General features: G+C 34.4%; 1 protein-coding gene across 1 annotated transcript; it reads left to right on the top strand.

Annotated features, from left to right (window-relative positions):
• The first annotated feature begins 1,971 nt into the window (after positions 1-1,971).
• On the top strand, positions 1,972-21,482 carry LOC110107406 (protein SAWADEE HOMEODOMAIN HOMOLOG 2-like). The gene is made up of 9 exons (XM_020837666.2): positions 1,972-2,280; positions 4,818-4,903; positions 4,998-5,043; positions 5,122-5,275; positions 6,535-6,598; positions 15,339-15,390; positions 17,577-17,720; positions 19,804-19,923; positions 20,948-21,482. The coding sequence occupies exons 1-9, from the start codon at positions 2,227-2,229 to the stop codon at positions 21,278-21,280; spliced, it is 1,053 nt and encodes a 350-aa protein (XP_020693325.1). The 5' UTR covers positions 1,972-2,226; the 3' UTR covers positions 21,281-21,482.
• Positions 21,483-22,130: the final 648 nt, after the last annotated feature.

The raw sequence follows: 22,130 nt of genomic DNA, 5'->3' as shown, positions 1-22,130 counted from the left end.
CGACCGAGCTACAGTGTGAAGGTAGAGAATCCTTTGGAGCTGGTTGATCAAGAGAAGCACCATTTGCTTTGCAAGCCTTACAGTAACAAAGAATACCTGAAGTTTCTTTTCTTCGAATAAGAAATTAAGCACAAAGATTGATGCATGTTGGGGATGAGGAGGAGTAGACATCACAATTACAAAACAAGCAATAGGGCATCAGGATTTAATGTGAAAATTTTCAAAATAGGGAAAAAAACCATAAAGCCACAACACACGAAGAAATTCACTGGGAGAAACAAATACATATCTCTCTTCTCTCCCACTCTCTCCTTGCTTCTCTTCTCACATGCACCGTTCTCATTGTCTTACATCACGAAATACAAGAGAAAGTCAAGTTAAATAACCCCATGGGACGCAACACTTCAGAAAAAAGATAAAGAAAACCGTCTAGTTTGTCTCGCAGCGCTGTGGCACTCAAACCTCTGACTTGATTCGCTGCGGTGCTCCGCTCTCTGTTGTTCCATGCTGGGCCGCTTGGGAACACAGTTTCAGCTCTTGGGTACATAGCGCTGGAGCGTTGTACGAAAAAAAATTTTCAATCAAAGGATAAACCCACGCACCCCCAACAAAAACAACAAACTTGCAATTTGAGGCAACAAAACAACCAGACTGATCATAGATCAAGAAGCAACTTATTGGAAAGGATTTGTTGGTGGCATTTGTTTACTTAATTAATGTCTGAAAAGTTGAAAGTGTGTTACCGTTAGATTCATATAGAAAGCTTTTCAAGAAGAAAAGGTTACTTAATAATGTTCATAGTAGTAATCGCTTTACCAGATGGTGGCAATTACTATTTATTTGTGATTATAGCCTTGAATTTAAACCAAATTTTGGTGATAAAATTGCTTACAAAAGTAAGCTGTTGAATGAATAAGGATATTCTTAGCAACTTTTAGTTATAATGGGCCTAATACACATTAGATTTGCTTTGAAGATGATTGCCGTGTTTTATAAAGTTGATTGTAACATTATTATAAGGAAAACAATTTAGTTGCTCTGATTATGATGTTACACATTAGAGTAAAAGAGGATTAACGTGTCATTCAAAGACATGCATATGTTGCCAAAGTAAACTATTTGACAATATTTTAATATATCCAATGAAATTTTATTCTTACCCATCAAAGTTCTCATTTAGGAAAGCATGCATGTAATGACAATCGAGAGACAATAAAAAAAAAATTCTCACACCGATAACAAAGTAGGGGAATTAAAGATTGTCGGAGGATGAGTGATAAAGGTAATTTCACAAATTCCTTCATTTTATTATCTTTATTATGATTACTATTGTATTTTAGATAGGCAGTATAAATATTTGACTTGATATGAAAATTTAGATTTCGTTTGAGACAATTTTTTTCTTGCTTTTTAAAATAATTTTTTAATATAAAAATCTCTTGAATTTAAAATTTTTGTAATAAAAAGTAGTTTTTAGAAAAACAATAAGAAATCTGTCCCAAACGAATCCTTAATCTGAAACCAAACACAAAAAAAATTGAGTACAAATCAATACTTATATTATTCAATGAGGTTTGGGTTATTGTAAGTGATTCAAAAAACATCTAATAATGTTATGAGTTAATCCAAAAATAATGAATAAGCTATTTAATTCAATTTTTTATGAAAGTATTATGTGGAGTGAAAATTTTTTATTATATTTTTGAGTTGCCGTGTTCATTTAGGATTTGGTTGATACTAATCCATCACAATTTATATATTTTTCGTGTCATGTTTGATCGGGTTAGGGTTTAGGTTCGGATTGGAATTTTAACGAATAAGCCATATTCGGATAGACCTTCTTTATCCGAATAGACACCTGTTTATGGCCGCACAGTAATAATAAATGCTAAGAACTTCATCTACTTATTTTTTAATTAGAATAACTGCATCTAAAATGAATAAAAATTAATTAAACCGAAATCTTCAAATTATAGTTGCCGATAGACAAAGGCCAGATCGATTCTAATAGAACTGGATTTATGTAGTTCTAAAAATATACGCAAAGATCATCTTCTTGATAGGGGAAGCATATCCAACTGGAAAAATGTCAACTTTCGTCTAGAAACTGGAAAGAGATCTCAATCTATCTGGGATAGAAGGGAGGCGTAAAATCCGAGGTCGAGGTGGTGGTCTCTTACTTCGCCGTTTACTTGAGCTCCTTTTTTCTCTGTGACCGAAGATCTAATGGGTCGGCACCCACATAGCGGAGGGCCCGTCTTTCGATTCATGCATAATGAGGTATCCCAAATCTAAAATCATCTGTTTCCCTTCAATACGCATATCTTTTGTCACTCTCTCATCCTACTCTATTTTAGGGTTTTCCTTAAGCTTTGGGTGTTTCTAAAATGAATTCATTTTGGTAGTTTTAGGGTTTGGTATATTTGTAAAGTAATTTGATTTCTATTGGTAACAATGACATTTTATGTGTAGTTTATGGCCCAATCCCATGGGACTTATGCTTGTCATAATTCTTCTGGAACTTTTTTGTAATGCTTTTTTGATAGATCATGCAGTGCATAAGTTGTTGAAATACCAGAACTTGGCAACGAACTAAAGAAGTGGTTCTTATCTAATGGAAGAATTTTGACCTTTGTGATATGAATTTGATCAGTGAAGTAATTAGCTATATTTTGGTTGGCTGTGTCTGATTGCAGTTCTTTTTAACCTATATCTTGATGCATTCTTGTTACACAATTTAATTGGAAAAAGTTATATGTTAAGTATTAAGACTCAAACCCGAATTTTTTGGGTCGAGTAATTTATTAACACCCGTAGGATGAAGATCAAATAGTGTTTTTATTAGAAGAAGATATTCAACATAGGTAGATGAGATATTTTGATAAATTTTTCAATTTATATTTTGTGAGAATATAATTAACTTTAGTGATTTTAGTATTTTGAATAAAAATAAAAAAATTTATTTTTATCATCGTTTTAGTAAAACCAAAATTATAAAGGCTTTGAAGAATTGAAGTGTGGAAAAGCAGCTAGACCTAATGATTTTATAATAGAGGTGTGGAAATGCTTAGGAGATTAAGAAATTTCTTGGCTTATTTAACTTTTTAATTATTTAAAGACTAAAAAAATGTCAGGAGTGTGTTGTTTCCTAGTTTTAAGAATAAAGGTGATGCACAAGAATGTGCAAATTATAAAATAATCAAATTAATGTGTCAAATATTTAAATTATGAGAGAGAGCGATTGAGCATAGGCTAAGACATGATAATATTAGAGAGAGTCGCCTTTAATGGTTTGGTCACATAAAATGTTGGCCTTCCGATGGCTTGATTAGTACAGTAGATGTACCAAATCTTAAATATGTTAAAAAATGTAAAGATATACCTAAAAAGACTTGATTATAAAGTATTAGAAATGGTTTTTTTAATATATTTAAATAAGAATTTGACTCTTAATAGAACACAATTGAGAAAAATGATTTATGTAGCCTGTCCTACGTAGTGGGATAAAGGCTTGTTGTTTTTGTTATCTTTTTTTACTCAAAAATGAATTTGTTACATGTTATTTTTTTTCATGGAAGAAATGCATTGGGATTTTTTCTATAAATCCAATTAGATTTATTCCTTGTTTCATGCAGCCTATCCCACGTAGTGGAATAAAGGCTTGATATTGACATTGTTGTTGTTGTTGTTGTTGTTGTTGTTGTTGTTGTTTGAATCATAAATGTTGATTGATTCTATTTCACCATTCTTTTGCTACCAATCAAGACCTTTTATTTATGATATAAATCATATTGATAATTGCCTCTTCACTACTTTTTCCATTCATTCGTTACATACATATGAATTTTCTTATGTGTTGATTTGGAATTCAATATCCCTTATATCATATAGTAGTATTGAAATTTTGCTTTCTATCCTAACAAATATCAATATTTGAAAATAATTTTTTTCTAGTAACAAAACTCATTGTATTATGATTTGTTTCATCAATTCTTTGTTGTTCTTGATTTCTTTCATTTTTTAAATATATGTTTTATTTGTTCAAAGAAAAGTTGTGCACTGATATCAGAATGGGTAACAGTGCATTTTGAAATATCTGCCTAATTTTTAATGAATGATTCGAGAAAATAGTGTGATTTATGGTTCGATTGGTTTTTTAAAGATTTCCAAATATGTTTATGTGATCCTGATCTTTTGTTATCTCAATTGTACAATGCTGTTTTTTTTTTCCCAAATCTAGAAGAAAAGGTGAAGGTTCTACAACGTTCAATAATCAACCAGCAAATCCTGGAACAATCATGATTTGGTATGCATGCTAAAATTTCTATCACCGGCCCTTGCTGCACGAACCCCCATGGGTGTTTTTCTTGTTCAGTGCTATTTATTTCACTATTCTTTATTTTGTTTGAGTTCCTTTTCTTCCTTTCTCTTTCCAGTTTTTCCTTTGTTCTCTGTTTCATATAGTTGATCTAAATTCTCTGAAGTTTTATCTATCATGTTGTGAATGGAATGTTTTCCAAATGCCTATGGTTGATCTATTCTGTATTAGCTCTCCTGGAACAACTTTTTGGAAAAGAAGATTATTTAATGTTTCTTGGCTACCTATTGATCTGGCAATTCTGTTATCATTTAGAGGCCAGATTCCCTATTTCTGCTGCTGCTTATGCCATTGAAATGTAAACTTTATCTAGTGCAACTTTTTGTATATTTTTCTTCATAGAGAGGTAGATTTTTAATTCTATTAGATGTTTTATGTTGTAATTGTAATTCCTGATCTAAGCATGATATGAATGACTCAATATAATGGATCTTTTAAGGTAATTGAAATGGAGGCATGCTTGAAAGGACTAAAAAATGCTATACCGGCTCGTGAGATGATATGTGCGCTAGCAGAAAAGTTCAGGTATGCATGATAAATCTTCTCTCCTAAGAAATTTGTAGTTTTTCCAGATCTTGAATCAATTAATGGATTGGATTACAATTTTGTTATTATGAAGTGCATTACCTCTTCGAGCCGGAAAAACTGTTGTACAGCCAAAACAGGTTAGAGGCCTTTCTTGTATTTTTTTCTTTTAAAAAGAGGAACCTCGCAAACCTTATTTATTATTTTAAAGTTTGTAGGTTTGGAATTGGTTTCAAAACAGAAGATATTCACAAAGAGCAAAGGTTAAGGCTCCTGTAAATCAGAATGTACCCCCTCCTATAACTCGAGATGATTCTGTTCACTTTAGAAATGTGGGTCAACCTGCTTCTATTTCACAAAATATTCCACAAGGTATTTTCATTAACATAAAATATCAAAGTGCTCTGCTACTCATAACCTGCTACTTGTGCACTATGCATTGTTAAAGTTGTTGTATGATATTATATTCGTTTCTATTTACTATAAATTCATATTATTTGACAAAAAGCTCTGATGTTATAGCATTGTTGCAAATCAATTCTTTTGTTTGTTTCGACAATGTTTGCCTATTGTTAACCTGTTTCTTCCCAAGGTGATTTTATAAACAATGTCACTGATTACTAGCTGCTTATGCATTTGTAAGCTGAATTTGTTTGCTCCACCATGCATCTAACAATCTTCTTGCGGCAGCAAAATTGGCTTTTATGTTCTTATTCATTTCTAATATTCAGATCAACTGTAGTAATAGTATTTTCGTAATTATTGTGTGTCACATAGCCATAATTGCCAGGAACCTTGTGTGTTAATTTTCCCCCTTCCTTTTCTTAAAGCTCTAACATCCTTCAGTTGACCTTCTTTTGGGACCTTTGAGTTAAACCCCATTAGAGATTCTGTGTGGGAAATTTCCCCGTCCTTTGTGATAATGAAATGAAATTCAGAATATTTTGCATTGCAATCCTTATTGATTGTGATGCCCACAAATGCTTAGAAACTCTTGTTACTTACATGTGCTTCAGAGGGATCTGATGTGAAAACTGCAATTATGCTTGGGTGGATAGGGGAAAGAAATTTGTTTGATATTTGGTTTTTTTATTTTTGAAAGTTGAGAGAAGTGGGTGACAAGGTTCCATATAGATGGATATATTGGGGAGGAGAATTTTGTCAATTATGGGGCGTCAATTTTGAGCATTTTGTTGGCTCTGTAAGTTTTCTTCCAAGAATAGTTTCATTTTGCTTGTAATTTTGCTAACTTCAAGCGCCTATTTTGTGTATGATTCTGCTAAATATTTGAGATTTCTACTCTTAATAATTTGATCTCCTAGAGAATTTGGTTAACCCATTCAACTATCATAAAAACTGGACACTGTTTTAGGGAAGAAAGCATGTGCATTCAATCTCTTGGAAGTTTGTTAACTTGTTCAAGTTTCTAAAAAAATAATATTTACGGTTTTCAGTATGATTTTTTAGATTTTTTTTCCTTTGCCACGCAATGCTTAGATTGAATTCACCGCATTCAACTGATCCTTTCGATCTTATTGTGTTAGAGGTATAATTTTTTATTGTAATTGAATTCAATCGATTTTGATTCCCTGAATTGTCAATTTGAATTTCTTACAACCTTAAAATTTCAGGACAGAATTCAGTTGAGAATTCTCAGTTGGAGTTCGAGGCAAAATCAGCGAGGGACGGAGCATGGTTAGTTTTATTTTAGACTCATTTATAGCTGAGTTGCTTGAACAATTAATGGAGAGACCACCTTGATGTCTCAGATTACTTTACCATTTAATAAAATGGCATTGGTTGACACCCTTGGTCATGGTCTGTCAAAAACAGGGCATTGAAACAAAAAGAATGAGAATTACTTGAAACTTGATAAATTTTTTGTTTGAATTGAGTTTCGATCAAAATCGACAAGCTGATTAATGAGCCAAGCTTATCTTGAATTGAGTTAGATCTCAGATCAAATAAAGCCACAACCTATGATGCACCAACACTTTCCTCAAAGAGTCGTACAGTGTCGGACACGCCTCTGACATGTGTCGGACACACCGAAAATATGTTCTATTAAAAAAAACTATTCAATACAAATTGGACACGTGTATGAGACACACGTGTCTTAAATATTAAATGAATTTTTTAAAAAATATAATTTCTTGTGTTTAAAATTTTTATTTATTTAAAATATAAAAACTAATTTTCTTATTTTATATCCACAATATCAAATCAATCGTCCGCACTCAATACCCCATTCATCGAATATTATCATTTTCATTTCTCTTTGGTGGTTGCGATTTTGGTTTCACAACAATGCCTGATGTCATCTCAACATCAAGGTCTGACATCATTACAACATCGATATCTCTAAACAATGTCAACATCGAAGTTTGACATTCTCTTGACATTGATGCTCGATATTAGCAATTTCTTCACCCACAACTTGACAGCTCATTTTTGTCCGACATTATCTTAATATTGACGACAGACGCCCTATTGATATCAACGCTGAAGACTTATTGCATAATATCGATGTCCGTCTCTCGACATCCTAATATTAATCATTTTAATCACAAATTCTAGTTAAATTTTTATTTATTATTTTTTAAAATTTAAAAATTACAATATTGTGTCCAAGTGTCCAACCCATGTTTGTGTCCTATATTTTCAATAATTGCCGTGTCCCGTGTCCATGTCATGTCATGTCGTATTTGTGTTGTCGTGTCCGTGTCTATGCGTCATAGGCCACATCTCGTTATCAGATTGAAATGTACATGATTATATGCATGAGTGCATGCAAATATATTGATTCATCACAAAAAATTAGTTTTAGAGTTTGTTTTTGTTGTTTCATTTAAGTTAGAACTTTTGGTCTTTGTTTTAATTGATAATAACAATTTGTATTAATTGATAATTTTTTTTTTGTTTTTTTATTATGTGATAATAACAATAATTATTCTTTTGGATAATATTAGGCTTGAATTTGAATTATTAGATTTGATTTCAATATCAACTTTTGTAATATTTTTCTATAAATAGGAATTCCTAGCTTTTATTTTGGATCAATTGATGGATAAATGAAAATTGAAGTTAATTCTTATTTTTTTATCTCTCTGTCCCGGTCTTTCTCTCATAAGACATGATTTTGTCTTTTGCCACGCCACATCACATATATTTTTGTATGGATTTGTATTAATCTATGATGCTGTCACGACCCAGCCCGGCTAGCCCGTCGATAACGGGGCGGGAACAGACGATCTTACGGAAGAGCATATAAAGCATAATCAAATTCATTATAAATTTAACAGCAGTACATAAATGTCATCCAACATTAAAAGAAAGAGCCACTAAAAGACATCAAACTGAAATGTTTCAGACTGCTCAATTGTCTCACAACTACTAAAAAATTTTTAAACATCAATTACATTACATAAGCTCTCACCATTACATAAACTTCAAACTCACGAACTACAGAAAAAAACTCAAAGACTCAAACTTAAAACATAAAATGAAACCTTTCTTCCTGAGATCCCCTACGACGATACGTATACGGTCGTCGTGCAGCCATCACTTCTCTCCTGAAAAACATTTCCAAATGAGGAATGAGCCAACGCTCAGCAGGTAGTTTATATCTCAATTAATTTCATAAAATGCATAAAACAAAAACTTTTACAATTGGAACTAATTCAAATCATATCATTTTGCAAGTCATAATTCTTAAACTTTTCAATTTTTCTTGCATTTTCTTTTCTTTAACATTTTATTTCTTTCATTCATTTCTTTCACCTTATTCATATGCAATGCAAAGTGCAAAAATGATTATGCTAAATGTATCACCCGTCCCAGAAGTACCCTTATTCGTACTGATAGTACATGTAAAGATATCCTTACAGTTAAATGCATGTCACTGATAGTCAACAGTAGCATGCAGATGAAAATGTTGGGTATGCAATGATTGTAAAGATATCCTTACAGTTAAAGACAACCAAACATCTAGCCAATGCATAAGCTTTCTGCATATGAGCACCCAACCTGCTTGCAGTCAATAGCAGCTAGCTGACAAACAAGTATCTTAACTTGTTCATGAGCAATGACAGCAGATATAACAACTTGCCTGCAAAAAATAGAGCCCCTTGCAAATGCACTGTGGGCTCCGAAAATTCGGCCTCGGCCTCCACTCGCTTTTCTTATTCGGCGAGGGAGTTTTAACAGACTAAGTTCCGAGGTAAATTTTGGATATATATGTTATATATATATTTATATATACATAACTTATATATATTAATATATATAAAGAGGAGAACCTCTTGCGGCTAAGGAAGAGGAAAGGGAGATCGGGCAAGGCTGCTATGGGGTGCGGCTGAGGTAAGGAGAATGACAGCCCTCTATCTCTCTCTTTCTCTCGGGTTGGAGTCGACACAGGCAGAGGAGATCGGGATAGAGCAGTGGTTTCACGTGGAGATGAGAAGCAGCGATGGGAGTGGGATCGGGAGATGCTTCGGACGGGATGAGGAGGTCGGCTAAGGTAGGTCTTCCCTTCTCTCTCTCTCTCTCTCTCTCTCTCTCTCTCTCTCTCTCTCGGGTTGGAGTCGGCACAGGCAGAGGAGATCGGGCAAGGGTCGGATGGAGGAAGTGGAGTTCACGTGAGAAGGGGAGATGGAGGAGGCGTTGAAGCTTCCAATCGGCTTCGATTAGGAGGCCGTGGAGATGGGATCGGAGATTTGCGAATTGAGGAGAGACGAGCGTGGAGAGCAGCGGGGAGTCGAAGGAGATCGCGTGTAGAAGGTAGAGCAGCGATTGGGAGAAGAGGGAGATCGTGAGCAGCGATCGTATGTGGAGAGGATAGCGAGCTGTGTGGAATCGGACAGAAGGAAGCAGCAGCCGAAGACTCTATTTGCCCTGCTATTTAACAACGATCGGGATCGTTCTGCGAGGCAGGTCGCGGGATTTGGGCAGGATTTTCCGATCGAGACATAAGCGGCGCTGAGCTACAGGATTTTACGGGATTTTTGGACAGAACCTCGGTGAGATTTCGGCGGGTTTTGCGGCTGGATTCGAGGATCCAATGGACAAGGTATGATTTTGAACTTCTCTCTTTTTTTTGTTGTTTCCCTTGGATTTAGTATACAGGTCAACATGCACACAATATAAAGCACGATGAATGTGAATACATGCTATCATTGATGGAATATTTGTCGTATGCACAATAGTGATAACCAGCAACATGCAATGGGTGCTACGACACCCTTGCAGTAAAAAAGCATTAAATGTTAGACAAATATTTTGATTCCCTACAAACAAAGACGGATGGTATGTAGCTAATGCAAAAACCTACGAACCGTTGTAGGAGGTCTGTTGGAAAATGCAGAAGAACTGTTATAAATGCAAACACCTACAAGCATCATTAGAAGATTTGCATTCAACATAGCTTGCCCACATGCGACAACGGAGAGCTTGTAATGCATACAACAATCCTATCTACAATCAATTATGATGAATGTACTGCCAATGTGATGGATCTTCTACATGTATAAGATAAAATATCGTGGAAAATGTAAATGCCTTCTAGTAATAATTGATGATTTGTCGTATGCACAATAATATACCCGCATGCAATGATCAACAATGGATAGTGAACGCAATAATGCCCTACAATCAACCGCTATTCAATAGGAGACAAATGCTTTGATCCCTCGCAAGCAAGGATCAGCTGATCAATATGCAATGCTCATATCAATAGTACCCTACAATCAGAAGGTGCAGATGTGTGTTAACTTGACGACCAACATGTATAGAAACTAATGATAAATGTAGCTCAACTGGTAGCTTACATCAGTATGGTAACAAACATACAAAACTTTCCTACAAATGATAAGGACATGTGCAGACATGTACATGCAACATACAACAAGGGCAAGGATGTTCATGTAATCAACATTAACAAGCTTCCAGCAAACACACCTGCACCTTGCAAGCAAATGCGGGTGATTCGTAGCATATACAAACACTTATGAGCCACTGTAGGATTCTCGCCAAACGTGCTACGTGTTATTTACTGGCAAATACAAAAATATTGTAGTAGATATAAGCACCAACAAGTAGCGGTGATGGTAAATATGCTGCAGGTATGCTGAGCCCCTGTGAACATAGGCACGCATGCAACTTACTATTCACAAGCAAGGATTGAAGATTGCAACAAATGTAGAAAAATTACAGCAGCTGCAAACGCCTACGAACCATTGTAGAAGATTTTCACAGTTAACAACCACGCTGAGAAGAAGCATATTCATCTTACATTGGAGTCAAAGGTTTTGTTGATCAAGTTCACCTAAACTCTCCAATTGATAACCTTAGAGGTTCTGATGGTGGCAACTGGGGTAAAGAAAGACAACTTGGTGTAAAGAGGTCAATTGATGTGTTACCAGCAGAAGGCCCTAACTGTGACACTAAGCATGCAAAGTTGAATGATTCTGTAGAGTCAAAGAATGAGCAGTTGAAGAAATGTTTCATTCTATCATCTCATCATAAATACTGAAGTTTCTGGAGAAATGTTACACTATTTGAATGAAGATCCGGAAGTCAAGCCTCACAATTTGTTGTCCTACATATGCATTGTAAATACATGGAACGAGGTTCTCGAGCACATTCTCCTTGTGAGAATATTGTGAAATTGAAGGCTGAACTTTCACGTTCTTCCAAGGTTAAATGTTGCAGTTGTGAGCCTATTTTGATCACTATGTCAAGGACTATAGGAGAAACCTCCACGTCCCATATGCGCATATCAGATACTAGAATGTCATTGGGATACTGTAAATTATCTTGTGCTTTTTTCTATTCATACTTCGGGGAGGCTATCTTGTGACAAAATAAAGACAAATAAATCTAATAGTATTTCAGCCGAGCCTTTGGTTTTATCAGATTATGATATCTCATCTATCACAAAATGACTTCATGCAACTTGGATGTATTCATCTAGCCTTAACAGGGATTGGATAATTTGTAGATCTAATCTCTTGAAGAACGAAAATATGGAGCTTGCATCAGAACAATGAAGTATCTCATGGCTATTCTGGATGAAACACTATGATTCACCTGTAAGCAAAAATAGAGAATTAGTAGTAAAAACTACGGGCCACTGAAATGCAGCGCCATTCCACCGGATATGAAAAACTCGTATAAGCTATACAAGCTTCTAAATAGAATGTTACACACATTCAGACGATAGTTGCCTGCACAATTGATTAGTGTCAAATAGTTTAAAATGTCTTCATACATGCATTGCAATATGTATAATAATTTATGCAAATATGTTATTCGACATTATAAGATGCATTATGCTATAACAGTGCATCACCCTTACATGCCAACATATTGCTCATGCATACAATCGCAACGTACAAAAATGCATTACGTAGACACACTATTAAGCATGTAAAAATATATTGAACAGCAGCAGCGTGCCCTGCTGGAATACAGATACATTATGCACTACATGCAAGCTCCGATTTATCATGCAACCATATTATGCGGGCAAATTGACAAGATATAGATTTTTTTTGCATGCATGTTACACAAATGTACTACACACTATGTTAATGTGTCACACCACGGGATCCACGACATTCATACAAGCGGACAAAAGATGTCAACAAAGCCTAAAATAAAGTCCTGCATACTTTCCAATAGTAGCTACCTGCATAACTAGATATCTCCGAAAATATAAAACACCCCACTCATATATTAAAATGCATATTCAAATACATCCCATAATATGCGTGCATCCTCGATATACTGAGGGTTTCATTCTAGTATGTCATTTGACATTGCAATCTTAATTCAAAATGATCTCTTATATGCATCTGTGATATGTAGAGGATTTAATTCTAGTATGTCATTCGACATTGCAATTGCACTCTAAGATAACCTTCTGCATGCATCCGTAGGATGCAAAGGATTCCATTCAAATAATATCATGCAATATTCTATCTACACTCAAAAATACCGCACACTGAAACTACATAGTGTACAGATGCAAGATGCAAAATACATAGGCCGATATACATGATACATGCAGATGCATCGCATACATCCACTATATACGTATAACAATCATATAAATACATCATGCAAAATGTATGTAACAACATATACCTGCATGGGCCCCGATAAGTGTGTTGTAGGTACACACGTGATGTTTAAGGATGCTGCACGGGTTAAGAGATAAATTTAGATTTGAACTCAATCCTTAGTCAGTAAATTGTTGGAGTCGACAAGGTTCAATCGACAAAAATGTAACCCATAGAAATCCCGATGACGACCGTGTTGACAGAAAATTCCAACCGAAGGGAACCACAAACATTTAAAAGTACCTCCCGAATGCCCATAAAAATTCAAAATCCCAAAAAATATTAAAATTTAAAATATTTAAAATTAAAATGAATAATTAAACATTTAAAGTAAAATATACATCCACCCTTCGCAACAGTTTGCTTAGATGGACAAATTAAAATTCACTTCAGCTCACAAAGAGTTAATGTCTAATTGAGAATATCACTAAGATTTATTCTCAATACGTCTCTTGCTAGTAAAGACGTGGCACACGTCCTCTAACCGGTGGTTTCACTGCCAAATAGCACCACACTGATGGTTTCGCCTCCAAATGGCACCACAAGTAAACGATCATGACCGTGACCCTCTGAATTGGATAATTTTTCCACCAAATGACACCACTAAATTATGGTCATGGTCAGAGCCCGTATGTTTTCCAACGGCTTCAAATTATTGAGCAATGAATTAATAAGATATAATCGATAGGCTGTTAGGCACAAAGCCCTCTGTTAGCTAAGGTGGATTCAAATTTTTTCCATTAGATAAATATTCACCCCATGTCTACAAGGTATAGGGGTTTCAAAATCAGCTTAGGGGTCAAGTTTGAGCCGAACCCGATATTGACCCACTACTATTTGACAATCGACAAGACCAGAATCCGACCCATTTTTGCAAATGGGTCGGAAAATGCAACCCGGACCCGACCCACATGGTTGTCGGGTTGACTCGACTTGAAATAACCTGCAACTTGTGAGATTTAGCTGAAGAAGCGCACAAATGAGAGAACGGTAAGCTCCCTCTTGTCATTGTCGTTACTTCTGAATTTGGGCCCCACGTGAAGGAATGTCGTCGAAAGAGAAGCAGCGGACTTTTGTTGTCGTCGAAGGAACGCCATCGAAGGAGAAGGCGTGGCATGCGGGCTGTTATGATTTTCGCCTGCAGTGTGTTGTCAAAGTAGAAGGCGTGCAGGCTGTCAAAGGAGAAAGCAGCGGATTGTCGTGACTTCCGCCTGCACTGCATCATTGAAGGAACGTCGTCGAAGGAGAGGACGTGCGGAAGCAGCGGAAGAAGAGGAAAAGCAAACGGGTCAAAATTTGGAACTAGGTCATACCTGGTTCAACTTCGGGTTAGCAGGTTAACCCGAACCCGACCCAATTTTTCAAACGAGGCAAAATTAGGAATCCGAACCCGACCCTTTTGCCAGACGGGTTGACCGAAATCTAGAATTTTTTGGTCGGATTTTGATTTGGTTTTCGGGTCATATCAAATATTGACACCCCTAACAAGGTACCCTTGGACCAAACAACTCAAGGTTGCCGACAAGGATCCTTCTGTTAGGTTGGATCGACTTATCTCTTTTGACTAAGTAGTTCAGGGACCACGATGGCTCGAGATGACGGAACCATGGAATCTTGATCGGGCTCATCATCATCCTTAAATGGCAAGATAACAGATGTTAGGCTAGCATCTGACCTCACTTGAGCACCAAATAATTGTGTATCTTGTCATCTTTATCTCCAGATTTTAGTTGTTGATGTTATCCAATATACACTGATACTAAATCATATAATTGGCAGCTATCACTGCCCCTGATATGTAAAAAATAATAATATAATAATAAGAATGAATTGACAGTCTTATGAAATGCATTTTTGCAAATATTATCTAAACTATGGGCTCTCTGCTAGTTTTAAGAATATTTCTTGTTATTTGAAGAAAAACAGCATCATGTAGTTCTATTTTACAAGGTGATATTGCTTTTGAAGACTTTTACGTATTAGCATGCCAGATGAGTGCATTTAACAGTATTAATCAAACCGTATATGATGAGAATTTATATATTGATGATCACTGGCTGCATTACAGGAGAAACGTTTAAGCTTGTCAATTCCATTTGACAAGCCAAAAATGGACTTTTTATACTATGAACAATGACAGCAACATTAGTTTGATTGCCATCATCAATTCCAAATATTTTAGCATGTGCTTCAATTCGAAGGCCTGCTTTGGTCTTTTTCTGTTTTTTTTATTGAGTTCTCCACTCAAAGCAAATATCTTGGAAGTTATTATCTTATGCTAATATATTAACCTTCTAAATGTGCTTCATTTGTAGGTACGATGTTTCAGCATTTTTGTCTCATAGAAAGAGTGAAACTGAAGATCCGGTAATAATTTGATTCGACTTGATTACCTGATTGCTTCATAATGCCCAGTATGTGCTTATTATGGTCTAGCTCATGTAATTGTTTAGATCATTTTCAGAATGCTAAATTTTTGTCCCAAATTTTTTTAGGGTCAGGCTGATTTGGTACTTATTAGGAAGGTAATGCTTATTATAGGATGAAATTAACTTGGCTTGTTGATTTATTCATGTAGTTTTCCTATAAAGAGTTATTCCCTTGTGGTTTGAGAATGCTCTTTTATTGAGGAAACGTAAGGGATAAACCTTTAGGCCTAAAGAGTCAGATCGTTCAGCCCATAGCACACATGCAGGTTGACTCAAATCTCTCAAATTTTAGCAGTTTTTATTTATTTATTTTTGTTTTTAAAAACAAAGCAAGGCTATTTTAAAAATAACTTTTAGGCATTTTGAGTTTTTTAAAAACAATTATTACCACCAGCCCATCGTTAATGGACACCGCTACTACCACTGCCTCCGTAAACCACCAGAGACACCAACAATCACCGTTGTTGTCATCTACTCCTCGATTTCCAATAATGCATCTTTAGCGACCCCCGCCACCTTCTCATAAATAGTCAAAGAATATTTTAAAGATACCTGACATTTTTTATTTCATGTCAAAATACAAATAAAATAAAAAATAAAAAATAAAAAATGATCCCGAACTGTCCCTCAGTATTTTCTAAAATTTATCATAGGAAAAAGATATTCCGGTGAACATGACCTTGTGAGGCAATTGTTCCAGATAGAGGTAAATTGAGGAAAGTTGGGAAAACTTGTAGAGGATTTGGAAGTGCAGAGAGGGAGAGTTGAGAGCCTTAACCTTTCATTTTATGTCTTTGAAAAATAAAAAGACAAGTGCCTATATTAGGGGCAAATCAAGTCATTTTATGGTATTTTCAAATTAGCTCTAACCCAAATTTTTTGTTCATGAATATGTTGATTTATTTGTCTATACTCATAAATATGGGCCAGTTTGGGAGGTTCAAGCCGACATTGACATCTCTCATTAAGCAACCACTCCCTCGAATGCAAAACACTCGTAATACACATACTCATGATTTAGACGAGTTAAATTGTTGATCAATATCAACTTTTTTTGTTAAATTTAGTGATTTGAATAACTTTTTATCTTGTTTTCAATTTCTCAATATTTTTTTTTTTATGAAAGCACCCTGATTAAAATATTTAGGCCAGTATTTGAGGATACATCAGTAATATTTCTGACAATTTTTAGTAAATAATAAGCAAAGAATTCTTTTTAAGCAACAAATAATAAACATCATATAGTTTTGACCAGTTATTGATCTTGTTTTCCTTGTTACCTCAGAAGGTGCACTTTTTGGTTATATTTTTCTATTTTAATTTTTTCCTCTGCAAGTTTCTTCACTGTTGGCACCCATTGCCTTCTCTCCATTACCAGCTTCATCTCTATCGGCTTCTTCTTGGCCTTGGGTATCATTCTTGCTTTAGAGAGATAGAGAGAGAAAAGGAGAGAGAGAGACTTGGGCATTTTATTATTTATGATTTAATGACTAAATGGCCCCTAAATGTTTATAGTTGTGATGATTTTAGCCTTAAACTTATCTAGATTTTTAGTTTCTTGTCTCAGTTCACTAAATCACCAATTTGATCCCAATGTCAATTTGTCATTTGTTTGGACAAATATTGGTAGAGAGAAACTTTTCATGAGCATTTTTTAGTTTCAAAGGCCAATCTCATTAGTTTGAGCTGTGAGATTGACACTAAAAGAAAATCTGAATGGCCTTATAAAAAGATTTCCTCCACTAGTTTCAGTTCAAAGAAATTACTATGTTGATAGATTTAAGATTTGATGAGTTGGGGCATTGAATTTGAAATGAGAAAAAAGTTTGGAATTAAAATGGGCATTAGTATAAATTCTAGGGTTCATTTTAATCATTTACTGTATACTTTATTGAAGTCTTTATTAATGGAGGGACTAAAGTGAAAGATTTTTTATATCCTATACAAAAGACAAATATTATAAGATTAACCAATGTATCCTATAATATTATATCAAATTTATCTAAATTTAGAATCATTTATAGGTTTCTTTAATCTAAATTTTTCTATATTTCATCCTTCATAATTTGGCAACTGAGTTTGAAGTTTGTTTTATAAATCTGATGTTAATAGTCATTGTTTTAGGAAGTGCGGGTTAGGTTTTCGGGATTTGGTATCGAAGAGGATGAGTGGATAAATGTTCGAAGGTGTGTTCGACAGCGGTCTCTTCCTTGTGAGAATATGGAGTGTATTGCCGTGCTCCCTGGGGATCTTATACTTTGTTTTCAGGTATTTTCATCTTAGCATGTGTCATTACCTTTCGATTTTTAATTTGTGCTGTATGGTTATAAAAATAAAGAGAAAGGTTGTTGCTTTGTATATGCAATGTTTTTATTTAGTTGTTTTTTGTATTACCTATTTTGATTTACTTCAAAACGAACAGAGAAAGTGAGAAGTGCTTCCACGAAGTCATGCACTGCTATTTTATTAGTTCATACGTGTTTATGAAGTGGAATTTGTAATGGAAAAGTTTCTAAGCTAGACCATCCATTAGAGTGAGGATCTGTTTGGTAATGCTTTCTGCTCCTGGATTCTGCTGATGTGAACAACAATGGCAGTTTCAAGGCATTCGATTGTACTTTATTTGGGGTATCTTATGATGTTTCATTTTTGACATCGAAACTTTTAAAAACTGCTTTCTTAGCCATAGGTTATATTCTTCTTTCCCCAAAATAAGTTTTTCAAAAGCAAATTCTGAAAAAACGGAGAAGTTGTCATCTTTTCAACCACATGGATGAGAAATTATTACGTGTGGAGTCCAAACGGAGAGAAACGTCTGAATTTGTTGAGTATTTACTGAATTTTTTGTGAGTATTTGCTGAGTATTTACTAATACTCATTAAATACTCACAAATCCGGACAGTTCTCCCCGTTCGGACTCTGCATGTAATAATTTCTCCATATGGATACTAATTTTTACTGGTTGCTTTTCACACAACAGTGAAGGACCGTTTAAGGCTTTGTTTGGGATGACTTTCTTACAACTTCTTAAAGTAGCCCTAATATAAAAATTTTAATTTTTAAACTAAAAATCTGTTTTGAGAAGCAATAAAAAAGCCGCCTCAAACGAAGCCTAAGACGAAACTTTAGCTGCTGTGAAAAAATTTCAGGGTTATGATAGTATAAAACAAGCTTTCCTAGAATACTGATTTGGATGGCTACTGAGAAAATTGCTTCTATGAATTTTAGTTTTTAAGAAATAAGAAAATTTTTATAGCAGTTAATCATAAGCAAATCACAATTAATTTATAGTATTATGATAATAGGTATTCTAGTCATTGTATCACAAATTAAAATTAGTTTATCATGTATTAATACAAGAAATTTTATAGTGATATTTATTCAGTCATTCAATCACTCATGCCAGCGTCACAATAATTTTTACGAAGCAGCTACAGCGCGTTGAGCACTTCAGATAGTTATTTTATCAAACTATTACTTGCTCTGCTTCGCAGCAAGAGTACAGTGCAAAGAAGCGCAACACAACATCAGTGCCAAAATGAGTCAAGGTCAATTATCTACCAGAAAATATCACACCATTTTGTTAAACTAAGATTTTGTTTGAGTTGGCTTTCTGACTGCCTCTGAAAGCAGTTTTTTAATACAAAAATTAATTTTTTTACTAAAAATTATTTTAAGAAGCAGTAAAAGAACAGTCCCAAACAAAATCTAAATGAAACATTTTAGTGAGTAATTTCCTTAATTTATTAATAAGAAATAGAGCTCAAGATGCACTGAATCACACCCTCCACAAGTTTCATTTACAAAGAAAATTTCATATTAAGTTTGATGTGCAACTGCAGCATGATACTTAGAAAACGGTAATGTCAAAAGGTACAAAAGGCTCTACTTCCAGGAATAGTTAGTAAGCTTATTTTCATACAATAATGCTACTAATAATTATAAATCAGCATTAGATGTTAATTACTTTCCATTTAATTTTCAGATTATTTCTTGCGCTGACACCTTTGAAAATTCGTTATGTAATCCTCATTATATGTTTTCCAAGGCTGATATTTTATCTGTCCATGATTTCAATTTCTCTGTCATAGTGAAGTCAGGGTTGTCCAATCCGATTTTCTATAAGTTTTAAGAATCTGTTGTCCACTATAGACCTATTAATGGTTAATGATATATCACTGCTGGTATAAGGCTAAAGATGATGATCATAATGAGATATTATTGTAATACTAATGGATATAATTTAAAAAATATTGATGATGATGATGATGATGTTGATGATGATGATTATTGATATTCAGATATCTATTTTTCACAATTGATGGTGACTATCGTATTGGCCATAAGACAGGAAGGTAAAGAACAAGCTCTTTATTTTGATGCTCATATCCTGGATGCACAAAGAAGAAGACATGATGTTCGTGGATGTAGATGCAGATTCCTAGTCCGCTATGATCATGATCAATCTGAGGTGTGTCTTTTGTTTTGGTATTCTACTTTTTCCTTTTGGCTCCATGATTTTTTTAAATAAAAAAACTTAACCAATCTGCCAATGTTTAGCCAACCTACAATTTTCCTACCATCTTCCAGGATTTTGCAATTGCTGCTTTGTTTTTCTCCGGTGGCTTCATGGACCTGTTAATGCTTCTGAACTTCTTTTCATTGGTCATATAGTTCAACAGTTGCAACGTTAGCCGAACACTTCACATGCTCATAGAATTTCTCTGCTACAATCATGCCATTTAAGTATGAAAATTTGATTGTAGTTAATGTTGTGCAAACAATCACAGTGGAAATAAATTTCACACAACACAAACACAATAAATTCGGCGATTTACGGGTTCGGCGAAGATGCCTACGTCAACAAGGAGGGGATGATGATTTCACTATATTGGAGAACAATAGGGATTAGAATGAGCTCAAGCTCTCTCTTCCTCTTATCTCATCTATTCAATAGCAGCCCACATGGCTCTATCTATAGATTTGAGCCAAAGTAAATTAGGAAAAACTTCATAATGTAATCCTAATCAAATCTCTAATTAATGTAATAATTAGATCCTTAATTAATGCATCAATCAAATCAACTTAATTAGGGAAATAATCTATTCTCTAATCAATTACAATAATGAGCCATTAAAAGCTTTCCAAATAAAGCTTATTTCAATTTGGAAATAATTCCAAATCAACAGTTAAGAGTTATAGAAATTTTTATGTTTAAAGATGTAAGCATATAAATATTATTGCATATATTTAATATTTACTGCAGCAATTATAATATTTATTATAACTCTTTTTTTTTTTTATGTAAACACACGTATGAGAACATACTTCTGTATTCAGTAAAAAGGCAATTGAAATTCAACCTTTCTTTTTAACAATAGTCAACCTAGCTGGTGCATTTTATCAATAAAACTTCTATATCTATATCTGACAGATAGAATGTGGATTATATTTTCTAAAAGTTTGAATTTTTACATGCTTGATTTTCAACACAGGAAATAGTGCCGTTGAGAAAAGTATGTAGACGTCCAGAAACTGATTACCGGTTGCAGAAGCTCCATGCGTTGAGGACATCAGGATCAGCAGATGAACGAGCTTTATTTAAAGCTGGCTCATCAAGAGATCAAAATTTGATTCCTCAGAGGATTAGAAAACAGAACAAATTGATTGAAGTGAACACAGCTGAGATCACCACAATAGCTTTGCCTGCTCTTGCCCGCATAAAGGATAACAGCAAGACATCACAGAATGATCGTGTGAATGTTTCTGTTTTGATGCCTGGTAACTTTGGAAAGGTACCAGAAGCCATGGATGTGGTTGAGTTGTAACATGTTGCTTTTGGAAATAACTGGTTTATCCTTCAATCTCTCATGTTGGGTAAATTTACAAAGTTTCCAAATCAATTGTAGATTGGAAATTTTTTGGGTTGAAATATCACTTTTAAGTTTCCAATGGTGAAATCACTTTAAGTGTTTAATTTTAACATTTTGCTAATATCCTGAATGAACGTGTCATGATTTCATTGGAGTCCGGATGCAAAGTCTAATCAAAATGCCAAAATTGATGAAGTCATTTTTCAAGTTTCTAGGAAGTCACTAGCCTGATATGTATTGATGGTCAAATAGCGTAGCAGTCGACCAGTAGTCTCTCTTATGAATGAAGGAAGTCCCACTTCGTAAATCATTCTTGCATGGCTGGGATGAGTTTTGAGATCATAGTTATCTGCTTGAGGCGAATTCTCTTGTTCACTGGCAAGTCACTTTTGAGCTGAGATTAAGTTTATCAAATTAACTTGCCTTAAAATGCGTTGACTTAATTTGAACTCAATATTTTGGGTATTCGGATCTATAATAACCAAGCTTGAATCAAATAAAATAACTTTAAGAATTATCTTGCATCTAGATTTAATTGATTCAATTATTCTTAGCTATAATATTGAATTAGTTGTATAAATATTGTATGTGCTAGAAAATTTGCATCGGTAATATGGAGCTTATTGTCTTAGTGTTGTATAAAAATCTAACATGTACAGAAACATTATAGAAGATTAGAAATTTTTTTACGTGGAAAACCGCCAAGGGAAGTTAGCTCTATTTAAAGCCTTCTTGGTATGGGCATTTTGATAATTTGGGCTGAATTCAAAGCACTTCATCAAACAATCATATTAATCCTTTTAAT

The sequence above is a fragment of the Dendrobium catenatum genome, unplaced genomic scaffold (genome assembly GCF_001605985.2).
Source record: "Dendrobium catenatum unplaced genomic scaffold, ASM160598v2 fragScaff_scaffold_853, whole genome shotgun sequence".
NCBI lineage: Eukaryota > Viridiplantae > Streptophyta > Magnoliopsida > Asparagales > Orchidaceae > Dendrobium > Dendrobium catenatum.
The sequence above is the reverse complement of the archived record's forward strand: the minus strand, read 5'-3'. Positions and strand labels throughout refer to the sequence as shown.